The sequence below is a fragment of the Lepisosteus platostomus genome, chromosome 18, assembly GCF_059453375.1.
Source record: "Lepisosteus platostomus isolate fLepPlt1 chromosome 18, fLepPlt1.hap1, whole genome shotgun sequence".
NCBI lineage: Eukaryota > Metazoa > Chordata > Actinopteri > Semionotiformes > Lepisosteidae > Lepisosteus > Lepisosteus platostomus.
In genome coordinates this window covers 3,926,177-3,953,345 of record NC_142628.1, presented here as the reverse complement: position 1 = coordinate 3,953,345, position 27,169 = coordinate 3,926,177, and the positions used below count along the sequence as shown (strand labels likewise).

The 27,169-nt window shown below is 43.8% G+C and overlaps 1 protein-coding gene and 1 long non-coding RNA gene across 7 annotated transcripts in view; both read left to right on the top strand.

Annotated features, from left to right (window-relative positions):
* dusp8a (dual specificity phosphatase 8a) overlaps nt 1-27,169 on the top strand; it is an 88,363-nt gene that overhangs the window by 46,193 nt on the left and 15,001 nt on the right. The window contains exon 1 of one of the 6 annotated variants that reach the window (XM_088610971.1): nt 23,335-24,176. The exons of the other annotated variants lie outside the window; for them this stretch is intronic. Within the exon in view, the coding sequence (XP_088467097.1) occupies nt 24,059-24,176 (118 nt within the window). The 5' untranslated portion in view covers nt 23,335-24,058. Of the gene's footprint in view, nt 1-23,334; nt 24,177-27,169 lie in introns of those variants that run through there. 6 annotated transcript variants of the gene reach the window in all.
* On the top strand, nt 3,268-11,218 carry LOC148645462 (uncharacterized). The gene is made up of 2 exons (XR_015928085.1): nt 3,268-5,761; nt 6,538-11,218. It is a non-coding gene; the product is annotated as an uncharacterized LOC148645462 (long non-coding RNA).

Sequence of the window (27,169 nt, the reverse complement as noted above, 5' to 3'; positions counted from 1 at the left end):
TGATTCAATAGTAAATAAATTGGGAAAACAGGAACTTTCTAACCCAGTGTTTGAAAACCAGGAGGAAAGCAGGAACAGATCACTGTACATGTCCTGTCTGGCTTTATCAATGTCTCCAAGCGCAGGCTGCAGGCCATCTGTTGCTGTTTTTTCCAGGATTACTGAAGCAGGCAGGCTCACTGGAGCATCCTGCGATTAAAAGGGACCGCAGTCTTCTCCCTTCCCTGCCCTGATGCCAGAATTAACGCCACAGAGCCTGTGCCACATTTTAACCCATAATCCCTAATCTCATTTCCTCTGGAACCTCTTCTGAACCCATTCTGTAAGCCACGTTACACTTTGTGAAGATTAATTTGGAAAACAAAACACAAAATTGATACTTTAATCACAGATTTGGAGCAGAGATTGAACTTTGATGAAGGGCAGGAATGGTTACAGTGCAGGCTCTGGTTCTGAAACAGTGTTTCCTTGCTCAGGAGTGCATTCACAGAGATTTTGCCACAGCTACTTTTTAGCCTTGGGTTTTACTCAAAAGAGAGCAAAATGGATTCCATTCTGAGGAATCATGCTTGACTGTTTCTTCTTATACAGTATCTTGTTTTTGGTATTCAAAATCATGTTGCAAGCCTAGTGTAAGGTCAACCTGAAAGATGCATGTATTGTTTTGTAATTTCTGACCAGAATAATTCACCGAAGTATTGTACTGGCAGTATGCATGAGTTAAAAGTTCACCCAATTCCTGTGCAGCTTCATTCCTCTGTGGAGTTATATAACTGGTCATGCCCAGTATGACAATATAATTACATATAATTATGTAATCTCAGATTCTGTGGGGTTGCACTGTTAGGGTTGCCTTGTGGAGGTCAGGGCAATGGGACTTGGAGAAGTAGACAGTGTTATTGCTTCCATAATAATAATTTTTGTTTAGCGAATGCTTTTATTCAGAGCACCTTATAAGTACTGATGAGCTGTGTGTATCATTGTTTATTGGCATTTGCCCTAGAACAGAAAGTAGCGTCACCGCCATGGAATCGAGATAGCAATGAATTCTCGGGTAGCACACCTTATCTTTTGGCATGGCGGACCACACCGTGATGTGGCTCCGTGGCTGCAGTGCTGGTGAGCAGCCTTGACCGAATCCTGCTGCAGCAGTCTCATCAGCCAAAGGCAGGAAACTTTTCTCCTGCCCCGAACCTAGTCTGCGGGGAATCGTCTGATGTTCATTGTGTCTGTTCTGAGAGTGTATGGTTCACTTGGAAAGCTAAAGGCTTATGACAAGCTGCTGAAGGAGACAGCATCAGTAATTAGAAGCGGGAAAGAACGTGTAAACATATTCTCTGGTCCTCATTATGGGTTCTGCAGATGTCTGTAGTTTCTACCCGTGCTTCTGAGCAGAGCAGTGAAATTGTGTGCAAAATGGCTCATAGGCATCTAAGAAGCATTAGGACAGAGTTTTGTCTCCTTCTGTTCATACTAAACATCCAAAGAGACTTCACTTATAACTGTAAAAAAAACTCAGTTGTGAAGAGGAAAATGACACATTCCTCTTCTGTAGCTGGTGTACTGATATTTTGTTGAATGGACATGGCATAGGAAAGTTCGTCCTGCTGATTAACACAAGGCTTTAGTGTGAAATTCACAGGCTGGCAGCCTGTGTGGCCTCTTGTGGAGACAATACAAGGAGCACCTGCTTTGCACCAGGTTACAGATGCTGTCCTGTGGGAGTCCGTCCTATTCCTCTCATACCACCCACATGCTTGTTCACTGGTCTCTGAGCCCTAGGTGTCTCGTGTCATCCCAGATCATCCAAGTGTTCAATGGGCTTATCTTCCAGGAACACTGCTGTTGCATAAGTACCATGAAAACATGCTTTTTACTGCTGAAAACGTTGATTTGCAGGATAAGCCCACAGGAGGGGCTGCAAACGAGGTCTGAGAACTTGATCGGTGTGGTGATCTGTTGTTTCTGATGCAGCAGAAATGACAGAGTGAAAGTGATCACGAAAGTGATCAGGTGCACGCTGATATGTCCATCTTGACCAGGTGTTGTGACTGGTGACCTTCCAGATCATGGTCTGTCATTACTGGGCTGGGTTTTACTGTAATATCAGCTAAGAGTAATATTAATATCACAACAGTGCCCTGGTTTAGTCCAGCTTTACTGATGTCGCAAAGACATTGCTCTTTTGTTAAGCGGGGCCATATCAGTTCCTCTCTGTGTTTTTCATGATGGATTTTCAAAAGGTGTGATATTCAACAGCCTAAACCACCTCAACAGCTGTGAATAATCACCTCTCTTTCTAATGAGGTGGTTTAACGCCTATGTCAACAGTCAAAATCACTTGAGTGTATCGTACCCTGTCATGATCAATGAAAATAATGCTAACAATCAATCTACAATCAATGTGTAATTCTGTCACTCTAAAAACATTCATTAATAATGTGATGTTACTTCACGTAATTAGTACATGCCAGTGTCAGTACAGTTCCATAGATAATACACCCTGTATAGAGGAGTTTGATTAGGTTTCAAGGTCTCTTATAAATTATACAGCAGGAGCACAAGAAAGTAAAATGTAATGTTCTTTTGAATTTGCATATCCATCTGGGAAGATTTCTTACCATTGCATTCTGTGGTAGAAATCTTGAAATATCCAGCTTCCCATGAGATGATACAGGGTTGGAAAACCTGTAGTGGATAAAACTGCTATGCAATGGGAAGTTGTATTTGCTATCTGGGATTAAAACTATTTGGGTAATAAGTTTTCATGATCTATTCAAGAATCATTAACTCCAAAAAGCTGCAGAGAGAATATCAAGGAAATACCTTTCAAACATTCTGTTGTAAACTAAAGCCTGCACACAACTTTGCTTTTCTTGGCTTTCAAAAAACTAACAGCACTGCATCTTGAAACACTATGTGAAATAATAAGCTTGGCAAGTGCATTTATTTTGGTGAATGAGACAAACGAAACAATAGGCATTTAGGAGTAGTCAAAAAGAAAGAAAAAAGCATCGTGTCCAGTTGAAGTAAATGGTTTGTGGATTAGGTCAATCGTACATTCTCCGTGGTATCTGCACTCTTGCTTTCTTACCTTGATATGTATTAACTCAGCAGCAGCTGGGGTCCAGCATGCAGGAGAGGTGTGGCGCCGCGGATCAGAGATGCCACATCTGAGAGCCGGCACGCCTCCTGCAGCGTGGCGCTCCTTGTGACGCTGCACTGTGACGTCACCGCCCGCATGACCTCAGCTGTCTTGCACACTAGGTGCCGCAGTGTGAGTGGGCATGGGGTTTTTTTACCCTGAAAGACTGATGCAATTGTAATGCGCTCAGGAAGCTGCGGTTAGACCCTCAGCCACCCCCTCATTCACCAGCACCTCTCTGTCCTGAGATCCATTACAGCCAGGGAAAAACAGGAGATCAATAATCTCATTGAGAAGACGTGAGGTAACTACCCAAGAGACCCCTGCTACCATTATTGTGAATCGAGCCCTTCTGGAGGCAGAATTGATAATGGGGCTATTTATAGGCATGTTCTACAGTCCCTGGATAAACAAGCCATCTTATCTTGCTTGTAATTGCTCATCTTCTTGTTTCCCATTTTGATGATGCAGAGTGAGGAGGTCAGATGTCTTGACTCATCTGTGTTGTCTGGCTAAAACATTAAAACCTGTCTTTCAGTGATCCTTAACGTGACTGGAACAGAAAGGATGATTTCTTTTTTTTTTACGTGTGACTATTACAGATGCCGGTGTAATACGAGGTGATTGCTTGAGCTTTAAAACGGTTTTTTTTAAGTCAATGCTTTGAATCTCTGCTTCTCAAACATGTCTTCTGCCCAGTGATTCCACTTATTAATTTTTTTATGCACTTAAAGACAATAGTTATGTTGTAATGATTCCTAAATTGGAACACTTAATTGTATTTTAGCTATTGAGATCTGAATCTTATTTTTGAAGAATGTAAAGAATTGAGCACCGTATGTTTTTGTTATTTAAAAATAAAACTACTGTAGCCTTAACCTAAGGACATTCAGAATATCAATCCAATGATCTGGAACATTTTAGAATGAATTTCAGTTTTCACTGCTGTAATCAAGGCAATCCAAAATACTTTTCCCTCTAGTGGTCAGAGGTGGAATATTCATGCGTCGTGGTGCCACTCAACTGTTTCAACAGAAGATCACAGAAGCATTTCATGCCATGCTGCTGTTTTAATTCATGCATGGAACAACAAACAAAAAGAGTCAGTCTAGAAATTAGCTGAAAGTGTACTTTGATTTGCATGCACTTAGGTGTTTGACTTTTTGTGCAAAGGTTGCGTTATTCCTAAAAGATGGTGCTGGTAGAATGAGGCAGAATTTTTTGTCTGGCTTTCCTGCTGCAAATATTTGTTCACCGTAGATCACTCACAATTGATCGTAGATACAACTCTGCCCTGCTACTTCATGGTACAGGCAGTGAGGGGTAGCGGTGTGGGCTCTGGACTCCTGACAAGAGCACCCTGGTGCAGTCAGAGGCCATGGGTTCAAATCTCAGAATGGAAGGTTCCTGCTGTTGCCCAGAGTTTTCCAGCAAACCCAGCTGCGTACATTGGAACCAGGATTTGTATGTCGTTCATGGTAATCTCTGTAAAGCACCCTGAATACAAATTCCAGACAAGTGATATAATCTCCTTATTAATGGTGACAATAAAAATGTGCTTTGGAATTAGTGCTTGCTCTCCTGCTGCAGTAGGTGGTCCTAACTTTCCTGAAAGCTTCCATTCGGTTAACATTCACATGAAAATGATGCACAGTGTGAACGTAAATGATTCAAGCTGTGTGTCCGGCAAATGAGACTGGGAGAGAATAGCTTAGGTCCGTGTGCTTTACGCAGCATCACTGTCAGACAAAGTGGTCTTCCCGTCTGTCCACAGCTGAGACAACAATTCTGAAAGAAGGAAAACAGTCAGAGGCATCAGCCCGTTGATTCTTTTGCCCATCACTGCCAGCTGTTCCTCACACACTCCTTTTTTTACAGGATTTGTGAAAGGTTTCATGGTGCCGTCGGGAAGGGGCTATTTGGAGAAATTAATCATTTTTTGCACTTACAAATAGCACGGGAAAATCAAGCTGAGGGTGGCTTTGAGTTAGAAAATGCGGTGCCAATGTAGAAGAAAATAAAATTATACATTTGACCTGAAGGAGGTTTAGGAAAAAGAGGGTATGCCGCTGTATGACAAAGAAAATTTTTGCATGTGGAGTATAATTAGATAGGCTCCAGTGCTGATCTCATCGGCCCAACATAACCCCCCTACAGTAAAATACATCAGCCTGTTTTTTGATCCAGCCCTGTACTGCATGCTGCAACAGCAGTATGTATGTGTATACAGGTCCCTAATTCCAGCCATTCTTTGTAAAGGTCTTGGGACTGAGAGAGAATATAGGGTGCAGGTGAGAGTTGGGGCTTTGTCTCATCTTCTTGTGCAGATCCTCTCCATCTTCAAGGGGGTTGTTTTTCATTTAAAAGCAGTTGGGGGGGGGGGGGGGTTGTTCCCCAGCTGCCAAGATATCAATCTCTCATTTTTCTTTTTTTTATCATCCTCTGATCTGAGAGCAAGAGAATTTACAAGCCCAAGCTGGAGTCCACTTGGACTCTGCTGATTCAAGCTTGATACGGGATGTGTGAGCGATCTGCGAGTTGCTCTGTTCGTCCCTGCTTGTTATAAATGTGTGTCCAAGCCAGGAACACTCCAGCATCAACCCTCCTTCATACCAGGTGCCAGCGCTACGCCTGCAGTTTCCATATTCTTCTTTCTATTTTAAAGCTAGTAACCACAATTACAGTTTTATGTCATGTAGCTAAAACCTCTTCTTACCTCTTGCTTACAGTAATTCTGTGGAGAGTAAGACGGAAAGAAAGTGTCATTTCTTAGCTGTTTATTTAAGCATCTTTATCACTGAATTGGACTTGAAACAGAAACAAACCTCAGTCAGACTTAAAGTGCTCCAGTTTTCACCCCAACTGTAGTGCAAATATCTGGACCAATAGCCAAACAGCAACCAATCAATTAAGATGGAGAGAACACAAATTCTGTGAATTGAAGTTGCAGGAAAATTTTCTCTAACTTTCTAAAGCCATGTTTTTGGGTAAAAGAATGCTATACCACCAGTCAAATAAAGAACAGATTTCTAAACACATCTTCTCTCCAATACAAGAACCATGATAAACAAGAACTGGGACGAACAACCATGAATTATAGTTACAGTATTTTACCTAAGTTATCTGTGAACTTTAAATCATCAATGTATTGACAAAAATCATACCTTATGGTTAAGTGTATAATTGCTTGTTTGTATTAGACAGTTTAAAAACCAAATGTCCTGCAATACTATGTTAAGTAGATAGTTGCAGGGTCAAAATACTTTGAAGAATATAAAAAAATAAGAGTGAAAGAATGAGTTAATGAGAAGAATTAGATAATTGAACACTGAGGACGGTTATAGATGGCAAAATTAATGACACTACCAAACTTTACTTTGTTGTGCAAACAGTGAAAGTATGACACGGTGAACTCCAGTTTCACCTTTCTGGACTTCAGGAATCAAGAAGAGGAAGACAGAGCTGACTATCTGCGCCTGGGGCACATACAGAGTTGTCATGATCCCAGCAGCGGTGATGTCTCTGTCTACCGACAGTGTCTGTCTTACAGAGTGACCTGGGTTTTGCTTCTGCCTGCCCCTGGCAGCAAAAAACACTGCAGTTCATAGGCCTGTACCTTGTTTTTAGGCCTCTCCTAATGTGTTTTTTTTTAAGGCGATGAAAATAAGCTTGTGAGGGCTGACGGTGCCAAATGACTCTGGCATGACGTTATCCTCCAGCATTCCTTCTGCTCTCTCTGGAAGAGAGCTGACTGTTCTCTAACCTCTGCTGTCTTAAAGGGGCCTCGTGGCCGAGATAAACCAGGACTGACAGCTGTGGACTGGGCAGGCATCTGGTTTGTCAGTGCTGCTGTCTTGTTCAGCCAGACAGGTTCGGGAGGTGGTTTGCTTGTAACCCACTTCCCCGCCTGCTTTCTTGCATCTTTGCAGCTTGTTTTAATGTTCTTTCTCTCTGCTTTCCCCCCAAGACTAAGGAGAAATTGCAAATGGTTTTTCTGCTTTGGCATGAGCATATGTACAGAAGAACTCAATTTGTTAGCAGAGCTACTTCAGTGAAGGCAGAGGGCTCGAGTAACTGGCCTCTGCACCAAACTGAACAATTAGTGAGAAAAGGTCTTTTCAGTAATTTCTTCTAATACATAGTTCACTGTAGTAGGTATTTACACAACACATTATGTTGCATTCCACTGCTGTGCTTTGATATGGTCAGGGCATTCCTTTGGGTTGCAGGTGTTTGGTCTCCTAGCCTGATGGGTCAGAAGGGAAAAGACTGCCTGGGCAGGAGTAGGCTGAAGAGCCCTGGTGATAATCTATTGATCAGCCACTTTGGAAATGGCTCTGCAGCTCATGGTGGTCCAGTGTGACTTGAGAAGGGGGCAGTCGTGTAGTGTTCTAGACATCTGACATCCTCCTTGCTGGAAAAGCAGACTTCTAACCTGCTGATATTTTAAGTACATTTATTGTCATGATTAGTCTTTGGCTAGTGTTTGTTCTCCTAAACCATGATTACACAAGGTGATGTGCTCATATATGTGTTCATGTTTATTCATTAGGAACTGGGAAGTGGTAGAACTCCAAAGTAGACTGGTGTGGTCCGAAATACCTTTTTGTATGGTTTTATTTACAGGGTTTTTTAGCTTTAGATTAATGTCTTGCACTGACTCACTTAAACTTGTGCATTAAGCAGTCTTGAGATACAATTTTTTTAATTGAACCTTTCAGACTGTGCTATGCTAACTGCTGCAAATCAAATACTGATTAAACTAGACACTTTTAATGCCTTCCTCAGCTCTGTAACACAAAGATTCCCTCACATGTGTTTCAGAACTCAAATAGCCTTCATAAGTACCTGCAGGATGGCTGCCCACATTGATCTGAACTTGTCAAGACATTTCGTGTTTCCTTGCAAAGAGGTTTCATGTGTGCAGTAATGTTGCACCCAAATCATAATCATGTATTATATGTTAAAAATGACAAGCCATAATGCTGCCAAACCTTTCTGCTTCACCCTTTACTGTTTTCTGTGTTTTCGAGAGCACCTAGCTAAAAAAAAGTAACTCTGTTTTCTGTGAGCATGAAGTGACAGGTAAGATCTCGCCAAAGAAAATAAGATAATTATAGCGACTGTGACTTCTGGGATTTTTGCTCTTCTTTAAGTTTCTGGGCTGCAAGCTGAACAGGTCCTGCATTGATGGGCTGTGTGTCTAATTGAGCTTGAAAACAAATGACTTTATCCTTGTAAACGCTTTCCTAATAAGCCTGACAGGAGAGGAAAATGAGACAGTGCATCTCATCTCAGCCATCCCTGGAGCTGGAATGACTTCAAGAGAACAAAAAAGAAAACTGTCCCGGAGCCAGAACTTGAAAGGCAATATTCCGATTTCTCGCTGCTAACTGAAATAGAACTGCGTCTCTGGGATTTAACAGTGCATGTGTGGCATTCTTGCACGATGTTGAGTGCTCCTTCTGGTCCGGTTACTGCGGTAACACAACACAATTATCATGCCATCTCAAAATGGAGCAGAGAATCTCCCTGACAGCTGCACTCTGGGAGTTAGCAACCAGAAGACCCTGATTACCATCTCTCCCTCTCCGCGTTCTCCTCTTTCCCTCTAACAAGATAACAAGAATAAACAAAATTGCTGGCATGTATCATGCATGCCCTGTCTAGCACGACAGTAGCAAAATTAAGCAAAAGCATTTCTAACACCTTGGTTATTTCATGGCTTTGCTTTCATTTTTTTTTCAGTTTGCATTTGACACAGATTTGGGAATATTTTTCCTCAGTGGAAATTGTTGGCTACAGTTTTCCAGAGGCAGAGTGGTGTTATCTTTGAAAGCAGTACTGAAACACACCTTTTCCATGCTTTTATGCATTCAGTCCAAAAAAAGTTTGTTGAATGCTGTTTTTAAAAAGTCATTAATCCCAGCCTCCTCATCAGTCTCATTTGTTTGTCTGTAATGAAGAGCAAATCTTTTTTGCCTCACAGAGCACAGAGCACAGGGTGCAAGGTGCAACCATGCCCTAACTGGATTGCCAGTCCGTCACAGGACACATAGGGACATTCACTAATACATGAATACCAGGAGTTCATTTAGGGATAATCATTAACCTGGACAGTATGTGTCACTATGCTCATACTACCAGATATAAAGAACCTTAGGATGTCCATCAATGCAAACACCAGTTGGCTGTTTTCTGAATTGGAGAAGGACAGAGAGTCACACTGAAATGAAAATTCCTGTGGACAACAGTCCATTTACAGAACAGTGTATTTTGTGCTGTGCTCTTGAACGGAGATGTCACTTGATTTCTAATGTCTAATTTGTAGTTGAATGTCCAAGAATGAGTGCATAATGTAATACTCTATTGTTGGGTGAGATTTCTTTGTGCACATTCCCCATTATCATTTAAAAACATAAACAGGATATCATGGCCTTTGGACTATACCTCTGAAAAAATAACATTATGAAGGAGTTAAGCATTGGTTTGTTGGTTTTTAATGTAAGGAAAGAGCTGCCTTTTTCCAGCTCTGTGCAGCAGAATGGCCAATCTGCAGTGATGCTCAAAACCTCCCAAAGAGGTGCTAGTACTTTGCAGGCTTTCTAGAGCAGCACTGCTGGAAGAGTTGTGCTCTCCCTCCGCAGGAATCTTCCCAGCTCTCCTCGCTGGCGTTGCCCGTGACGCAACCCAGCAACTCATTTCCTGATAAAGAGCTGAAAGTTTCCATCCCGATGCTGCTAAATTTGGATTGCCAGTACAGTCCAGGGCCTGTGTAAGAATGCAGACTTTGTCACAATTTCAAATAATCAACAATTCCCGTTAGCTCATCCTAACCCCCCACCCCCCAACACTCATATACACACTCCCCACGACCACCTCCCTTCCTGATCCACTGAGCTCTTGCATTCCTGCTGGACTTGGAGCACAGTGTATAAATAAACTTTCGAATGCTTTCCCCTAAAATTACCGGAGTCCCCTCTCTCACAGAGCAGCAGTTTGTCGCCTTGTATTGTAGAGGGTCATCTGAACGTTCGCCCATCCTCAGTAATGAGGGAAGCAGGTATAGGGGGGAAATGGCTCTTTCTGAGGAATACAAATACCCCTTGTTCACCTCACCTTGTATGGTTAGGTGGTTCTTTTTATCCTTCTGTAAACGATCAGGCTGAAGGAAGGTGTGGTTTCCTGAGGTGTTCAGAAAAAAAAACCCTGACATCCTTGAAATTCAGGAATGCTGGACAAATGTTCAGCATTAACCATCATACTCTTTAGTGTAAAACTGAAGTTTTCTTTTTTCTTGCTTCATCTGAATCTTCTACGGCATTTGAGAACGTGTGAAACAGGCATCACCACACTGTGCTCACTCACCTCTGTGAGGGATTCTTTGATCCCACAGCCTTCGTTAGAGTCTTTATAATTTGCCAGAATGTGCACATTGGCTTTTGTGAAGGATGCTCAGCACCATTGTCTCTCTAATGGCCTGAGGGCCTGTACAGAGATTGCTCAGGGCCATTGCTAGGTCTTGACAAAAGAAAATGTTATCTTGACAGAAGCTTCAATTTAGTATCTTACATAATTGGCGACTAAATCACTTCTAGTTGTAGCCATTGTAATCCCTGCAGTTAAATCCCTCTCTTCACACATATAGATCACTGTTGGAGACAACAAAGCTATGGTATTGTTTGTTTCCTTCAAAGCTATGTTTCCAGAAAGCCTCATTACAAACATTGTCTTGCAGAATGGCTCTCAAACAGACATTTTTTTCCCTTAAAAATACCCTACTGGTCTGACAGCATTGTCGTCATGTAATTTCTGGAATTGAAAGTTCATTGCCTGAACAAAGCAGTGGTTAAAAAAGAGAATTGATCTTTTGTGGCAGTTTTTTTCATTTTCTGAGTAAGGAGCAAATGTTTACTGAATCATTGTGCTTCCTCTTTGGCGACAGCAGTAGTGTGCTCACTGGACTGAAATGCGCACAGGATGAGCATGATTCAAGCAGAATTATAAACAACACTGGCCAGGTTCGGCAGCTATTTCCTTAGCGCAGGGACTTGACTACACCCTCACTAAAAATGGTGAAATAAGGTTTGTGAAGAATGAGAAAGCTAGAAGTGGTTGGTCAAAGCTGATCTCTTTAACTAGCTTGTGCCTGATCCCCCGAGCTGTGAAGAATATGGTCTCCTCACATTTTGAGATGACTACAGTCCTATTCCCCAAGGTTCTCTAATGGACTGTTTTGGGTTTTTTTGGTGACATATATCCTGTTATTCTCTGCAGGATTTTGGGAGTTAAAACATTATCAGTGCTCTTTCAAGCGCGAGAACATACTGGCAGTTAACAAGACGAATGAAACGCAACTGTTTTCTTCAATCCCTCCGACACAAGTCTTTGGTTTCTCTCCCCAGATTGCTTGATGAAATGATATTTTTCACACAAAACAAATTACCCCGTACAGCATCTCTTACCGGAAAGTCCAAATCCTCATACTTTTTTAGAATGTGAAAAACAAAATACCAATAGATAGGCATTGTTACAATTGCCACAAATGAAAACATCATGCACAAATGCAGCAAATCCTCTACAGCACGTGTCTTTAATTTAAATGCTTCCTGACAATACAACAAAATGGAACTGCATGCTGCTTGAATCTGCTGTTACATAACAGTGGGATTTTCCTCTCTTCAAGGGGAGAGTAGTATTGTGAAACACTTGGAGTTGCCCTGCTTGAATCATAGGGGAGCCTGGCATCAATTAAGATCACTGGAAAACTGGCACAGATGTTTGTTTTAAAAAATTACTGCTAAAACAATTACAGCTCTTGCCATACTATTTTAAGGACACAGATAAGCAGCTCATTTAAGGGTTTTTCATGCAGGCGTCAGAACTGCAGAGTGAACTAATTAGTCCTCAGCCCCCCAGAAGATACAGTACCTACAACCCATGTTCCTCTCACCTACCTGGGCATTCCTGCTTTCCTCGTGTCCCACCCTTAACCTACTCTTCCGTACCACAGATTCTACATCTGTAAGAAAGGACTAATTTAATCTTGAATATAACCTGTATTGGCAAATACATAAGAGCACTCTCACCTAGTGCCCGTTGAGCTGTTTCACCTGAAAGGTGGCATGGGAAGACCATCATTCAGTCATCAGACAGCAGATTTCCAGTGCCGATCCCAGAAGCACTGGGCTCAAGAAAGGCCTTGGAGATCATTATGAGATGCCATTCCTGCTGAGGGTATGGAGAAAGAGACGATTCAGCCAAGCAAGTCATTGTGTGATGGAAGAACTCCACCCACATGGTGCTTCAGCCTGGACTCAAACAGGGTCCAAGATCTTTGAAGCAGCAGAGCTGACCCTTACTCAGCTAAGCTGCTCAGCCGTGTGAAGATAAGGAATAAAAGAACTTGATCTTTCCTGAAGACCCTAGTATTCTCGCAAGTTGCTATTTTATCAGCCTTGGCAGGGATCAGGCATCATCACTAAGATGGGAAATTCGTTCTTTGAGACAGTAACTTATAGGTGAATGCGTTTTGTGATTGTGTTTGGAGAAAGTAAGTCAGTCATTTCCGTAACTCAGTTTTTTTTATTATTTTGTATTCGTGTTTAAAAACAAAAATGATTAAATACATTTTAAATAATTATATACGATCTCTTTCTGACCTGTAGTTTTTTCTGGTCCAGCAGTAGTAAAACCTGCACTGATTCAGTAAATTATGTAGAATTTTTTCAAATTGATCAATTTGTCCTAAATTTTTACTAGACACCAAGGACAAGGCCTGCAAGCATTATTAGCCCCCTGGCAGGCCTAACATTTTTTCGCCTGCTGTTTTTTTTTTGGGGGGGGGGTTTCCACATCTTTGTCTGCTTAGTGGACACATAAAGAGATAAAATAAATTTATTCACACTCAAAGCCAAGGGGTTAAGCTTCAATTTAAGACCTGAACCAGGCTTCTGCTGCTGCTATGCTAGGTTCTGATACAGAGATATAACAAAATATTTTGAGGGGAGAAAATTCCAGGTGGAAATTGGCTCTGAGGCCCAAAGTCACTAAGTCTTTAACCACCCTCTTAAGAAAGGTAAACAGGACAGAATATTACCCCCATTTCCTGGTTAATTAAGTTTTACTCTAGAGAAAATAAAGTTGAATTTGAAATTTTATTGGAGGTGAAAGACAACAACAGTATCTTGTGACTGATTTGAGATATTACAATTAGTTATTTAATCCAAGTAAGAACTAAGAAATACCCCGAGTGATGTAATATCGATCCATCCTGATCAGAGGCATCTTCCACAGCAGAGTGTCCTCAGTATCAGGGATATTGGCCTGGAAATTCTAATCTAGAGGGAAGACTACTGGTGTACAAAAAGAGAAGGAATAAACAGATGATTTGGGGGTAATGTATGTGACTTGAGAGCAGGTGTTAGCCCTAACCCTAAAATACTTCATGTTTTTGTCCATATTATCATCTGTGGGTTTGCTGCAGAAGAAGTATGTGATCTTTGCAACTGTGTGGGACTTTACATTCCTTTTTCTTTGTCACATTCACTGCCTCAAATGTGATTGAAATCTGGGTAAAGGAGAAGTTGCTTAGGGTTTTACATCCTAAATTTAAAAGTCATTATGAACCAAGATCAAAATTCAGATTGTCATTGCGAGAGATCACTTGACTGACTGTCCCTTGTCCTATGCAAACTCTAGTGACAAAGAAGTAAGTTCCCAGTAAGGACCTCCCGATTGCTTACAACATATGTTGATAACACATAATACAGAGGTGCTTTCCCTGCATTTCCTGGCTGTACACAAAGCTTGTATTTGTGTTTTGCTGGGATTATACCGCCAAGGCCCGTTATAATGCTGCCTTTGATACAGTGTTTCATTCCACCCTCAGAATGCTATTCACCACTGGAACAGTACCTCTGATATACTGAGCATAAAGATACCACTTGCTCTGTTAAAGAGCCCTGTGTTCAATGGCTCGGCCTCCACTCTTTCCCTGCTGTTTTAACCCTGCTTGCGATGTGACATAACTGCATGCCTCATCCTTAAGAAAAAGGATCTTTGTTCCCGACACCAGCCCGACAGAAACAACTTTTTCATAGTAGGTTTTTTTTTGGCACCAGTGCATTAAGCAACCGTTTGTTCCTTCCAGACTTCATGTACCAGGGAGAAACAGGGGGAGTGTAGTGAAGACCTCATCTGATTACAGCAGGACATGACACAACCACTGGAAGCAAAACATCTGACTTTTTATTCTACCCTTTGCGAAGAGGTGGGGAGTGGTTTGGTAGCTGTAGAGGTTTGGTTATTTGTGAGCCCCTGTCCTGTGCAGTTGCTGTCTGTGGCACAGGGGGGTTAACCCCCCCCTCCATCTCGATGTGCTCTGGAGCTCAGACCCTACTGGACTACATCACTTGCTCAATTTAGTAACAATGTTGTCACAGAGCCTGTTTTTCCCAAACCTAAAATTATAACAGACTGCTCTCAGGCCATGATTCAACCGCTGGCCAGGCTACACAGTCTTTGGACTGGGAAAGGAATTATTGCAGCGAACGGAGCAGTTAACTTTGCACGGCTAAAGCTGTGAAAAAGCAGAAAAATACTGCTTTGGGAATGATAGATTGAGGAATGATGTGGGCTGCAGCTTGGCTGTTTACAGCCAAAAGATTTATGATGGGTTTTTTTCCAACAAACAATGGTAGTGTATTTCAACCTTTCTCCCTACAGCGATGATGAGCTACAGACTGAAAACAGAAACATTCACAAAATAGCATATGTATACATTTATTGATCATCCTTTTGTGATGCCAAAATCTCGTTTCTACTTAGTCTATGAAACTTTAGATAATGCACTTTCATCAGTTCTTGAGAGAGAACTGTGTTAAAGATATCGAGTGAATATTAATATTCCAATCAAAGAAATGTTAAGTCAGTGATTGTTTTGAAGAAAGTTTGGAAAGTTACCGGGATATCAGCTTCTAAAACATTGCTGTGGCAATTCAGAGGACCCATTCAATTATAGGAGGGGGGTCCATTCCACAGTTTTAAATTTGATTTCAGCTCTTAAAAGGCTGAATGGGATTTTTAAAATTGATATCAACCTCGTACCAATGTCTGAATTCCCTCATTCATGTGCTTCCAGTTGGCTACTCACTGTGGGAATATTAGGTCTCTTGTCATTCCTTAGACATTGACATTGCCTGCGCATCATAAATTAATCACTTACTAATGGTCAATCAATTCTAATGATTAATAGTTAAGGTAATAAAGGTAGGCCAATGGAGGTGTGGTTGTTTGAGGTTCAGGAATGAGTACGCAAGCAAGTCTGAATCACTAAAAGGAAGATATTTGCAGTTTTCTAATGCCAGCGTCCTGAGCCTTCCCTGTGGATGCATGGAGCCTTCTCCCATATGGATGACACTGATGTCTTCAACCACCCAAGCACCAGATTGGCAGAGAGCTAAGAACAAAGTGTGCCAGCCAGTTAGGCTTTCCTCTACTGCAGTCTTGAAGATCGACAGTAAAACATGTTGCTAACCCTGTTCTCTCAACCCTTTTATTTCGGCTATTTTTTTGCAATCAACATTACAGTACATCCTGCTGCCAGACAAAGACAAGTTGAGTGAAGGGTGCGATATGAATTCATATCTGTTCACCATTGTGATTCGTCTCTTATAAACGCGTACTGTCCACGCTCAGTTTTCCAAAAACACAATGGAAAGGATTTTTTTAGCTAGCTGAATCAGCTCTACTGCTGGGAACTCACTTTAATAAAGGTTCGTAAAACAGCTGACTGCATCATCCTGACAGCAGTGCCCATCCTGTTTCTTATGAAGAATATGGAGGAGTGAGATCTGAGAATTCACTTGATAGCTTAACATCAAAGAGCATGTTTAATGTGTAATGTCTGGACATCCTTCTTGAAGCTGCCTCAGTTATGCTCTTTCTCCTTCCGAAAACGAGATTAGTACAGTGATTCAGATTTGGTAACTTTGGGGCGGTTTTCAAAAACACTGCTACAAGTATTCATTGAAGAAATGATTTGATCTAAATGTTTCTGTAATGGCATGACCTGCAATAATGGTCTGACTTTTTTTTTGTTCTTGTTGCCAGGAACTGAGGTCATGCCATTGTTACTCTGTCTGAAGTGTGGTAAGAATTGTATGGCACAGAGCTGCAAATTGCGAGAGAGTTCATTGTAGATTGTGGTAGATAACTCAACTGCCAGCCATTCAGAGAGGCTGATTGAGTCTTCCCCCTGTCTCTTCAAGGCTGTTATTAGTGTCTTTCATAACAGACAGCCAGTATCGTCCATAAAAGAGAGAATTACGTAACGCACAGTGTTGCAGATGAATGTAAAAGGTTTGGCTTATTTCTTATTGGAGGAGGACTGTTCCGGAATCCAGTCATTTTTCTTATTGCTTTGATTTTTACTTGCTTTTGGAATTTTGGTTTTTAGTCCTCCCCCTCTCCCCTGAGGACCACCGCAGGTTACCACTGACAGTGTGATACAGATGACACAACTGATCTCACTGACATGTGAGTCATCATGGCATGATTGCTGTTTGATCACAGGCTTTAACCTCGTTCTCAAGCCCGGGTAACTTTTCCCCTAAACCGAATACTTCATGAAAGTCCCTTTTATTGGAAAATGGGTGTGTCCAGGGGATGCATTGAAGTTCCTTGCTTGCAGATCCTGCGTATGCGGATACGACAGCTGAGACAGGTGGAGTGGTGGGCCATGTTTTGGGTCCTGGGTGTCAGATCACAATGTTCTGAAGCTCTAATCAGTAGGGTTGATATCTGGAGTACTTCAGTTCCAGATCAGTACAAGAACTCAAGAAGTCTGAAATCACTTCCCAGAAAAATATTCATCTGTGACAAACAAGTCATACATGTTTTAGACAAAGGAATGAAATCTTAAAAGTGGCTCAGTGATTCTTGATTTGAAGGAAAAGGATGTTTTTCTTCTCTGAAATGAGTACAGCTCTGGGTCTGTTTCTGTTATCGCATTTATATGTTCTTCCATCCATTTTCCAACCACTTTTTTCAGTTCAGGGTCACAGGGGAGTCAGAGTCTATTCCGGCGGCCGGTGGGCGCGAGGTGGGGGTACACCCTGACTGGGAACCAAGTCCACTGCAGGGCACCCAGGCACAACATGCCCAACAAGCTCAAACTGGGGCTAGTGTTCACAGACGCCCGCTAACCCACCAGTGTGTCTCTGGACTGTGGGTGAAAGTCCGAACTCCAGGCAGCAAGCAGGCTGGGAATGGAAACCAGGGACCCAGGGCTGTGCGGCCGCAACGCCGGCCACTGACCACTGTGCCGCCCTCCTGTACTCACTCTTGAGCTTTTACCCTTTTCGTTAATATGGTCGTGTCGTAGAAGATCAAGCCGCAGCCAGTTTTTCGCGTGTGTGGGCCACCTCCACTCAGGAGCAGTGCGGTGTCTTTTCCTCATACCCCAGCTCTGGGGGGGCACAAGAGACCGGCGAGGGCACATTCTCCGCTGGTATCAGATGACACCCCTAGCAGGGCGACTGCCTCAGCCCTGAGGCATCCCAGCTGCCCGTCCTGCATGTGTTACATCACTGATGTAATTACATATTAATTGCTTGTTACTGATACCTTGACAACGAGCGCCGTCAACACACACACACCCCCCACACACACACACCATCATCAGCAAGGGCGGGGCCCTGGCACCCCCTGCAGGTCTCAGAAGTCTGCACTGACCTGCACACATGCCTCCTGGCAGCGCTCAGCTCCTTGTCTAGCGTTCTCACCGCCCAGCCCTGTCCTCATGGATGTTTGCCTTTCCTGGGTGCTTTTTTCTTCTACCCGGCATTCCAGGTATCCAGGGTTTGTAAATACTGTATGATATACTTTTGCCAGAGTGAACTGTGGCCACCAGAAAATGTTGGCAGCCAGATGACCTGTCACCAAATAATCAATGATTTTCTGTCAGATGTTATAGAATAATTTTGTGCAGCACTGTGGAAACAAAAATAACCCAAATAGAAACAGCAAAAGTGCTATTCACCTTTCAATGTAGTTTACATTGTCACCAGGCTTACCCACTGAATATGTGGCTGTTGGTTTTGTGTAGTGTACCTTCTCTAAAAGAGCCCAAGCAAAACTCAGGCTATATTTTTCTCAAAGAAACTGCAGTGCAGTGAGAACCAAACACTGGACTGGGCCCTGCAGACACACTGACCCCTCGGGACCAGGACCGCTCACTCCTGCACCGGGCCCTGCAGACACACTGACCCCTCGGGACCAGGACTGCTCACTCCTGGACCGGGCCCTGCAGACACACTGACCCCTCGGGACCAGGACCGCTCACTCCTGGACCGGGCCCTGCAGACACACTGACCCCTCGGGACCAGGACTGCTCACTCCTGCACCGGGCCCTGCAGACACACTGACCCCTCGGGACCAGGACTGCTCACTCCTGCACTGGGCCCTGCAGACACACTGACCCCTCGGGACCAGGACTGCTCACTCCTGGACCGGGCCCTGCAGACACACTGATCCCTCGGGACCAGGACTGCTCACTCCTGCACTGGGCCCTGCAGACACACTGACCCCTCGGGACCAGGACTGCTCACTCCTGGACCGGGCCCTGCAGACACACTGACCCCTCGGGACCAGGACTGCTCACTCCTGGACCGGGCCCTGCAGACACACTGACCCCTCGGGACCAGGACTGCTCACTCCTGCACCGGGCCCTGCAGACACACTGACCCCTCGGGACCAGGACTGCTCACTCCTGCACTGGGCCCTGCAGACACACTGACCCCTCGGGACCAGGACTGCTCACTCCTGGACCGGGCCCTGCAGACACAGTGACCCCTCGGGACCAGGACTGCTCACTCCTGCACTGGGCCCTGCAGACACACTGACCCCTCGGGACCAGGACTGCTCACTCCTGCACTGGGCCCTGCAGACACACTGACCCCTCGGGACCAGGACTGCTCACTCCTGGACCGGGCCCTGCAGACACACTGACCCCTCGGGACCAGGACTGCTCACTCCTGGACCGGGCCCTGCAGACACACTGACCCCTCGGGACCAGGACCGCTCACTCCTGCACTGGGCCCTGCAGACACACTGACCCCTCGGGACCAGGACTGCTCACTCCTGGTCATATCAATGACAACTGCCTGTGCAGACAAGGCTTTTAATTTCACAACCCTTGGTTCTTCACTAGGGATGTCCCTTTTGGAGTGGACATGAATCTCACTAACAGGTCAGAGGAAGGGATTTGTGTCTTTCAAGAAGTGTAAATAATTTCTGCTCTGTGCTTTGCATCTCTCCCCTGCCCCTACCCATTTCTGTGCTGTACAGTATAGCTGTGCTCCATCTCTGTCTCAGTGGCTGCCAAGTGATATTCTGTATAGAGGGCAGACTGGAGAGCAAGACAAGCTGGCAGGTGGCACCACTGCCCCCACATACTGGCAAATTTAGCGTGACCACAGATACAATGTGGCCCGCTGGGGTCTTATGTGTGGCTTAATGCTGGCTCTCTGTTCTTTTATTTCAGTTACTAGAAAGAGCTTTGGCTTCATATTCATTATGCACAAAATGGTTAAAATGACAAACTCTGGGTCCTCCCGTGTGAAATCATCACTCTTCGTATACAGATAACGCAAGTTCAACAAAACACCAGGCAAAGCATAAAGCAGAGTGAATCACATCTGTCTCCAGTAAATGAGCCACATGGCAGGCTGATATTTTTAACTATGAGCATTGGAGAGCTGTAGAAAAAGTGGACTGTTCCACCAGTTTTGAAAAGAAGAGCAGTTTCTAACACAAACAAATAACAGCAGTGAAAACAATACCATAATTATACTTGAATTTGTCTTGAAGCTGCTAGTAATAAAACTTTATATTCATGGATTCAGCTCTTATTCTTATTTAGTTACTTAATGCTCTTAACGGCACGATTTATTTCACCTTGACACATTGGCTATAATCGCATGCTCCTCAGTCAATATCTCGCCTGCTGAAGGGTGATGTGACAGTGCTGTTCTGTGTGTGTGTAATCAAATTCACCACATTGAATAGAGGCAGACTGGAGGTTGGGCTTCTGCACAGCTCCCTCACTTCAGCGCTATACATCAAGACCAGCTTTGCTGACAGCGCAGCTCATAGGCAACGTCTGCTGTTTGTTTTTTTTGTTAGCTTGTTCATGCTGGACTGGTGCAGCTCATGTTTGCCTGATGAGGATTTATGACACTGGCAGTTTTAGTAACAGGTGAAAGTTGTGTTGTTGGGTGGTACTGTATGTGTCCCACTCTCGTTTGCTGTCCTCCTGTTGAATTTTCTATTTTTTCTCAGGCGAAATATTGTGTTCTTGTCTAAAGAGTGTTTCTTTATTAACCACACAAACGACTACAACTAGTCTTACATTCCACATCTTTGTCTGGCTGACACATAGTCTAGATTTTGTGTAGCTGTCCTGTATTTGTGAGATGATCAACCCTTTACCCAAAGGTTTGTGGGAGTGTCGGACAACCTGTCCATCAATGTTGTTGAAGCCGTTTCCCTCTTTTCTTTCCAGAAACGTCTGGATGAGATCCTGAGATCAGTTAACGAATGAGCTAGATTTGTCGAATGGCCTCTTCCTGTTCGTAGCCTTTCTTATGTTTTTGTGTCACTTCTTGTCAGCACAAGAGCCAGATAGTCACGCCTTCTGGGCAGCTTGATAACGAAGGCCGTTTCGACAGATGAGGCTGTCATTTGTTTGTATACAAGTCCCAGCTTGCCGCTACCTCCTCCCACCCCCCCCACCCCCCACAAAAATAGCAGCTGACCAGTGAGTGATCCGTGATTCTATTTGCAGTGTTGCCGGTGAGCCGACACCCTACACAAATCAAAACGTGAGAGGCGGTCTGTGTGAGGTGCTCCGTACGGCACCAGGCTCCTTTTTTGAGCAGCTGCCTTATGGTTTAAAGGAGAGTTTCAAGCAGACCTCTTGGTTTGCAGAAAGGCAGCAGATGACGATGAAGATACCTTGTAAGCTTAATGTCACTTCAGTGAGAGAATGGCCTCTGATAAATAGCCTGCAATTCCCAGGGTGGACAGCAGGAGGCCACGTGTTGGACAGGGGGCTTGACGGAGTTTTGTGTTGGTTAGAATACTGTTCGTGGCTTAAATTTGGTAGAGACGTCCGAAAGGGGAGATGTTTGAGACTTGAAATTGTTCATGTTGGGTTTTTTTTTTGTGCAAGGCTACGTAATGTTTTATTTTGAGATAATTTTGCATTCTACGTATGTTGTTAAGAATTTGAAGAATGCTTTTTTCATTGAACTAGCATTTCAAAGAGGTGTTTGCCAAAAAAATCATAGAGTTGGGAAATCCATTTCTAGTGTTCGGTATATTATTTGAAGATCCCATTATTTCATAGTTGTTATTTTTATGCCTTGTTCAGTAAATGTAATTTTAATCTTACGCAGTTCAAAAGTGTGCAAAACACTGTGAGCTTGAGTATGTGTGTTATTGTTATTTCTCATGACCTCACAATCAAAGATGTCATTTGAGCTAAGGATTGTTGTGAATAAGAATGACAAATATGAATATTTTCACCTGCCACTATCATACACTGCTGAGAAGACATATCTCTGTTTTATTCTGTGTTTGTGTGTATACAGAGATATGCTATCATTGGAAACGTGTTCAGTGATTGTCTATTAGTTAGGTGCTTTATTTTAAGCCATGAGTGTCAGTCATGAGAAAATAAGACACGTCAGAAACAAGAAGAGGCCGACTGACTCATCTCGCCTGTTTGGTTGCTCAGGACCAAGGTTCTTGTCCAGCTGTTTCTGAAAGAAGCCAGGATAAGCTTCAACAACATGTCTAGGTAGCTTGTGTTAAACTCCCACAGTCCTTTGTATAAACAAGTGCCTCCTGGACAGGTTGGTGTTTCATTGCTGATTCTGAAAGACTACATTATTGTATCTTTTTTGTCAGAAGGTACTGTCTGCTTGAAGTCTGAATGTTCTCCCTGTGTTTGCATGGGTTTCCTCTGGGTGCTCCAGTCTCCTCCCGCTGTCCAGAGGCATACTGGTGGGTTAATTGGCTGTGGGAGAATCGGCCCGGGTGTGAATCTGTGCGTCTTTGTGCCCGCGTGTGCCCCGTGATGAACTGGTGTCCGTTGCTTGCTGTGAGAGGCTCCAGCTCCCCCACGACCCTCTGTTGGGTAAAGCGGTTCGAAAATGGGTGGATGGGTTTGAGAGCTACCCCGTGTTGAGAGCTGGCCTACTGAAGCAGAGAGTCAGATCACCTGCCTGCCCTCCGTTCATTACTTATATACCACCAACCATGCTGCTTGATTTATCCAGTGTTCGGTACTCTGTGCTCTGTGTTTAGCATTCCATAGTGAAGTGCCACCACAGCGTGACTTTTCTACTGTCCAGGATACTCACAGCAGCACTGTGAGAGTGCCTCTGCTGTGCCTGGCTGCCTGCTCCACAGCACCGCTGTGGACAGTGTGGTCATCCCTGGCCCCGCACCCACGCAGTTGTGGGCAGGCGAAAGAATGTTGTCTGTGCAAAGACAACTACAAAGCCTTTGCTTGTGTTTTCTTTGACATTATGTCAAAGTGGAGTTGTTCTTCAAGTTGTTGTGGGTAATAGACATTTTTGGTTTTAGTAGCTGGTATAACCAGGAATTTAATAACAAAGCAATTACTGGTGTTACAATAGCATCTGTTTTTTTGTGTCACTGATCTATCTTAGATTTTGTTTGCTTTGACCACAGAATTGCAGACGACTTCAAATGAAATGAGAATTGCCAGTGGCATGTAGATGATTAGGTCCATTTAACTCTACAGCTCAATTTAGATAAAGAGGTTCCACTTCTGCCTCATGCGTCTTGGTCTCCTGTTTAATTTTGCGAAACATTTTTTGGACCTGGAAACGCAATAGACAGTGTGGCCAAGCCCTGTTTTCATCGGTTCATTGTTTGCAAAGGAGGTCTGGGTTTTTAGGGAAGCCGTGATCCTTTGTTTGTGGAGATGAAAGCTGAGTTACAAAGAAGAGAAATGTGTCGTTCTCTTGTATTGATTTAGAAACTGGAATGTACAGAAGTGTTATTTTTCTGTCAAGGAACATGATGTACTATACTATAAACATGCAAGTTTTATTAGCTGTTACAATCACATTTCCATCCAAATTAACTGCAATATCCGCATTTTTTATATTGATATTAGTACACTTTCTATATTCTTTTTGTTGGTGCTTGCAGATCGGAACCCAATCACCAGTCTCTTAGGTCCTTTTGTTGGAAAATATCCAGCCTTCATAGGTTGTTCTACAAAAGGAATCAAGCTGACTGTCTCCGGCTTTGTGCTGTTCTTCACAAGAAAGCAAGAAAAAGAAAGAAAAGGTTGAATATCAGTCCGTTCCCGATCCTCCTTAAGCAGTTGAGCGAAAGGGCCTGCCTGCAGATCTGCAAGCCTGCTGAAGGGCCCTTAAGGTGGCCACATTTTTGTGTGGTGAGTAAGGAATGTGGTTACATGCCTTACACATGAGCTATGACTGATCCCTGGCTTCGTGAGAGCAGGATCCGCGCACACGGCAAATGAGCTCATTCAGTGGCTGAATGCTGGAGCTGAGCGGAGGGAGGGAGGGAGGAGGCTTGCAACAATAGGGAAGTGCACTTCCAGCCAGAGCAGCAGAGCAGCAGAGCGAGAGAGTCCGCGAGAGCTGCTGAGCCCCGCTGCAGCAGCTCCCGAAGCCACTTCTTGTGCGTGCTGCTTTCTGTGTCCCAGTCAGCGCTCGCCACGCTTCTGGGGCCGAGACTGTTCTATTTGATCCTTCTTCTTGGAGGGGGGGGAGGATTCTTTTTTTTTTTCTCTTTTTCTGGGGCCCCTCTTTGGGCTTTTTTTGTTCTGTTACCCGCGCCTCGATGCCCGTGGACATTGTGATAGCCCCTCCGGAGGAGAGCTTCTGGACTGAGATGCACGAGAGTGAAATGAAGTTGAAAATCCGGGTGCGCAGGATGAAGGAAGGAAGAGATCTGCGAGGTTGGTGCCGGGATGCTGCGTGCGCGTGTGTTGTGGGTGCGTGCATGTGTGTGTGTGTGTGTGAGGGGGTAATCCTGTGCTTTTTATGCCCTTTTTTTGTTTTTGGTGAGTTCTAATTGAGGAGCAGAGAAAACAAAATGAGAAATTGCAAGAACCTCCCCTGTTACCTACCGCATGCAGTCTGTCAGTGCATGCCCATTGAGATGCAAAAAGCCGTGCCTTTTGTGAGCTCTGCATCCCCTTTCCCTCTTCCCAGCCCTGCAGAGTCCTGCTTTGCATCAGGTTTGTTCCTGTTGTTGTTGTTCTCAAGCCATGCACCCTTGGACTCGCAGCGGTCCCTTCCCCACTCTCTGTGGGGTTTCTTGTGAAAGCCACACACTCCTCCAGCGCGCAGGCAGGAGTCGGAGAGCAGGGGAAAGGGGAATGTTTGCTGGTAGTAGCTTCTGTTTGTTCTCCTCCTGCCATTCATGAAGAAGCACATTTTTTTTTCCAATGATGTGTGCTGGGGAGCTGTCACTTAGGCTGACCTGCTGGAGTGTTGATAAGGTGCTTAAGATGACACAGGGGTTGTTGGGAGAAGAGGGAGGAACAGGGATAATTGCTACATAATAAGAAATTTAGATGGTGGAAACTGTTTTAGGTCAATAAGCTGTTGCCTGCACACAGGAAATGAGGGAGGCTTTAATTCATACCACACTAAAATTATATTGTTTGAAGATGCGTAAAACGAAGGAATATTTGACCATGCAAAGTTTCTCAGAACATTTTATGGACCCCAGTTTTTGCCATCTCTAAACCAGACCCTTTAGATTGAAAATTATGTCTAAATTTAAAACTAACCATTCTTCTTGCTTTTAGAGGTGTGTGGTCTGTGGTTAGGGTTTGCTCCTCCAAACGCAGCTCAGGTTGCGCTCTGGCACACAGACTTATGAATTGACACTCTTGTGCAAACAGGATACATTCTGATGGCAAACTACAACAGGCATTGCAAATCTGGGACTTTTTTTAGGGGTTTTTTGCTGTCTAATTGCTATGAAACTACCAGGCTTGGGATTTATTATCAGAAGTCCTATCTTGAACTTGGGGTGTCCTCTACAAGGCGGGTGCTGTAAGATCTGCCATGTGAAGTAACTACTTCTGACAGCAGTTTCTGGGGCAATTACAATAGCCTTCCCTCCACGAGAGGTTCACAGGCTCTGTCAGCTCACCCTTGACTTGCATGTTGCAGGTCGATAGACTCCAATAAGCCAGTCAGTAACGGGGGAAATGACAAACCAAGAAGACCTGTCTGTTGGCATCCTCAGTCGAAATCCTCATTCAGCTGCTGCTTTTATTCAAAGCGACTATCATTTGCACCTATTTATGTAGAGGAATATATTAGTGGAACAGTTCCTTCTCAATGGCACAACTGCTGTTGAACCCACGACCTTCCAATCCTAAGTCCAGAATCCTGGCCACTGCTCCACACTGCTGCCTTATTCCCACTGCTGATTAGCTTGTGGCTTAGTTTGGCACTGCTGAGCATTTCTCTTTGTTTGAAGGTGGAAAACAGGCCTCAGGAATGAAATGCAGCGATGTTCTGTACCGGTGCAGTGTGAGAGGATTTTAATGCAGGGACAGCTAGTCAATGTAAAGGCTCTGGCAGGAGTGTTTTAGAGCGGGAAAGTATGATGACCGTCATGCCTCACCCAGGTGAGTGTTTCACATCAGCGAAATGGGTTTCCTCCTGCATGGAAAGTGCTGTATTAATGAAAGGGAGTTATGGAAAAAGAGTATTCTGCCTTTTATGGTTCTTACTGCTGAGAATTTGTTTTACGATCTGTCCATGCCACCATGTAGAAAATGTTTTGCTTTATCGGGCAGGTCTGTTTAATTCTGGCTGACTCTCGGGCTGTACCTACCCCCTGGCACGCAGTCTCCCCTCAGGTGCAATCAAGAAATAATGAAATTCGAAGAATAAAAATCATTTCAGGGATCAGCTGCTGATCCTTGAAACCTCCATTATCCCAAAAATGGCTGGGTGAAGGCACCCACCTTCTTTGTTGTGTGTGTACGCATGTCATGATGTAATGTCTGCACATTTGAACAGAGTCGTATGCTAATGCTATAAATGAGGAGGGGGGATGTGGGGACAGAGACATTGGTTTGTGAAACAGATGGAAATCCCATTGACACTTTGGTCGCTTCTAGACCCTGGGGGGTATGGTATAGGAGGCGTGTGTGGGGGGTTAATTACTCAACCTAATCAATGCTCCTTGGAGGGGGGGAAGGGTGAGGAAATCGGCCGTGCTCCCCCCTTCTCCCAAACAGCCCCAGAGCTCCCTTATTAAAACGAAACGCCGTTTGAAGCTCATGTAAACAGCAGAGGAGGAAAGTTGCTCAGCAGGAACTTTACACAAAGGAGAGATGGGAGGAGGGGGTAGCTGCTGTAATCTTGGTACAATTTAGCCACATGATTTCCATAACAAAGCCATCAGCCTTACAATTCAGTCATTTGACTTATTGATGGCTTTATCCAAAATCTAAAAATGATCATTTGTAGCCAAAGTGAAATCCAAAATATTCTTCACAATGGCTCTGGGGCCTCTGAACATAAATGAGGACATATTTAAAAATGTGCAGTATTCCTGTACGTGTTTCTGTTCTTAAAAAATGCAGCCCAAAGTTCTGAAGCCAGAGTAAAGCAATAAAAAAAAATAATAAACTCGTTGTTATTGACTTGTTCCAGGAAACTATCTCATTTGTAAAGAAGAAACTGTGGTTTTATTTTTTTTTTTCAAATTCCAACCCCAGCTGTAAAGACTGGGATATCTGGCGCCAAGAAAGCAAATGTTCAAAAAGACTTCTCTTTTTCTTGGCTTTGTGTTTCTACATTTTTTTAATCAAGAGGCTGCAGCACTTACTACACTGTTTAAAGATCCACTCTTCCATGCTGCCCTGTTCTGCTCTCGAATTTGTGTTAAGAAAGATTGCTTATTTTAAATGAACATGCC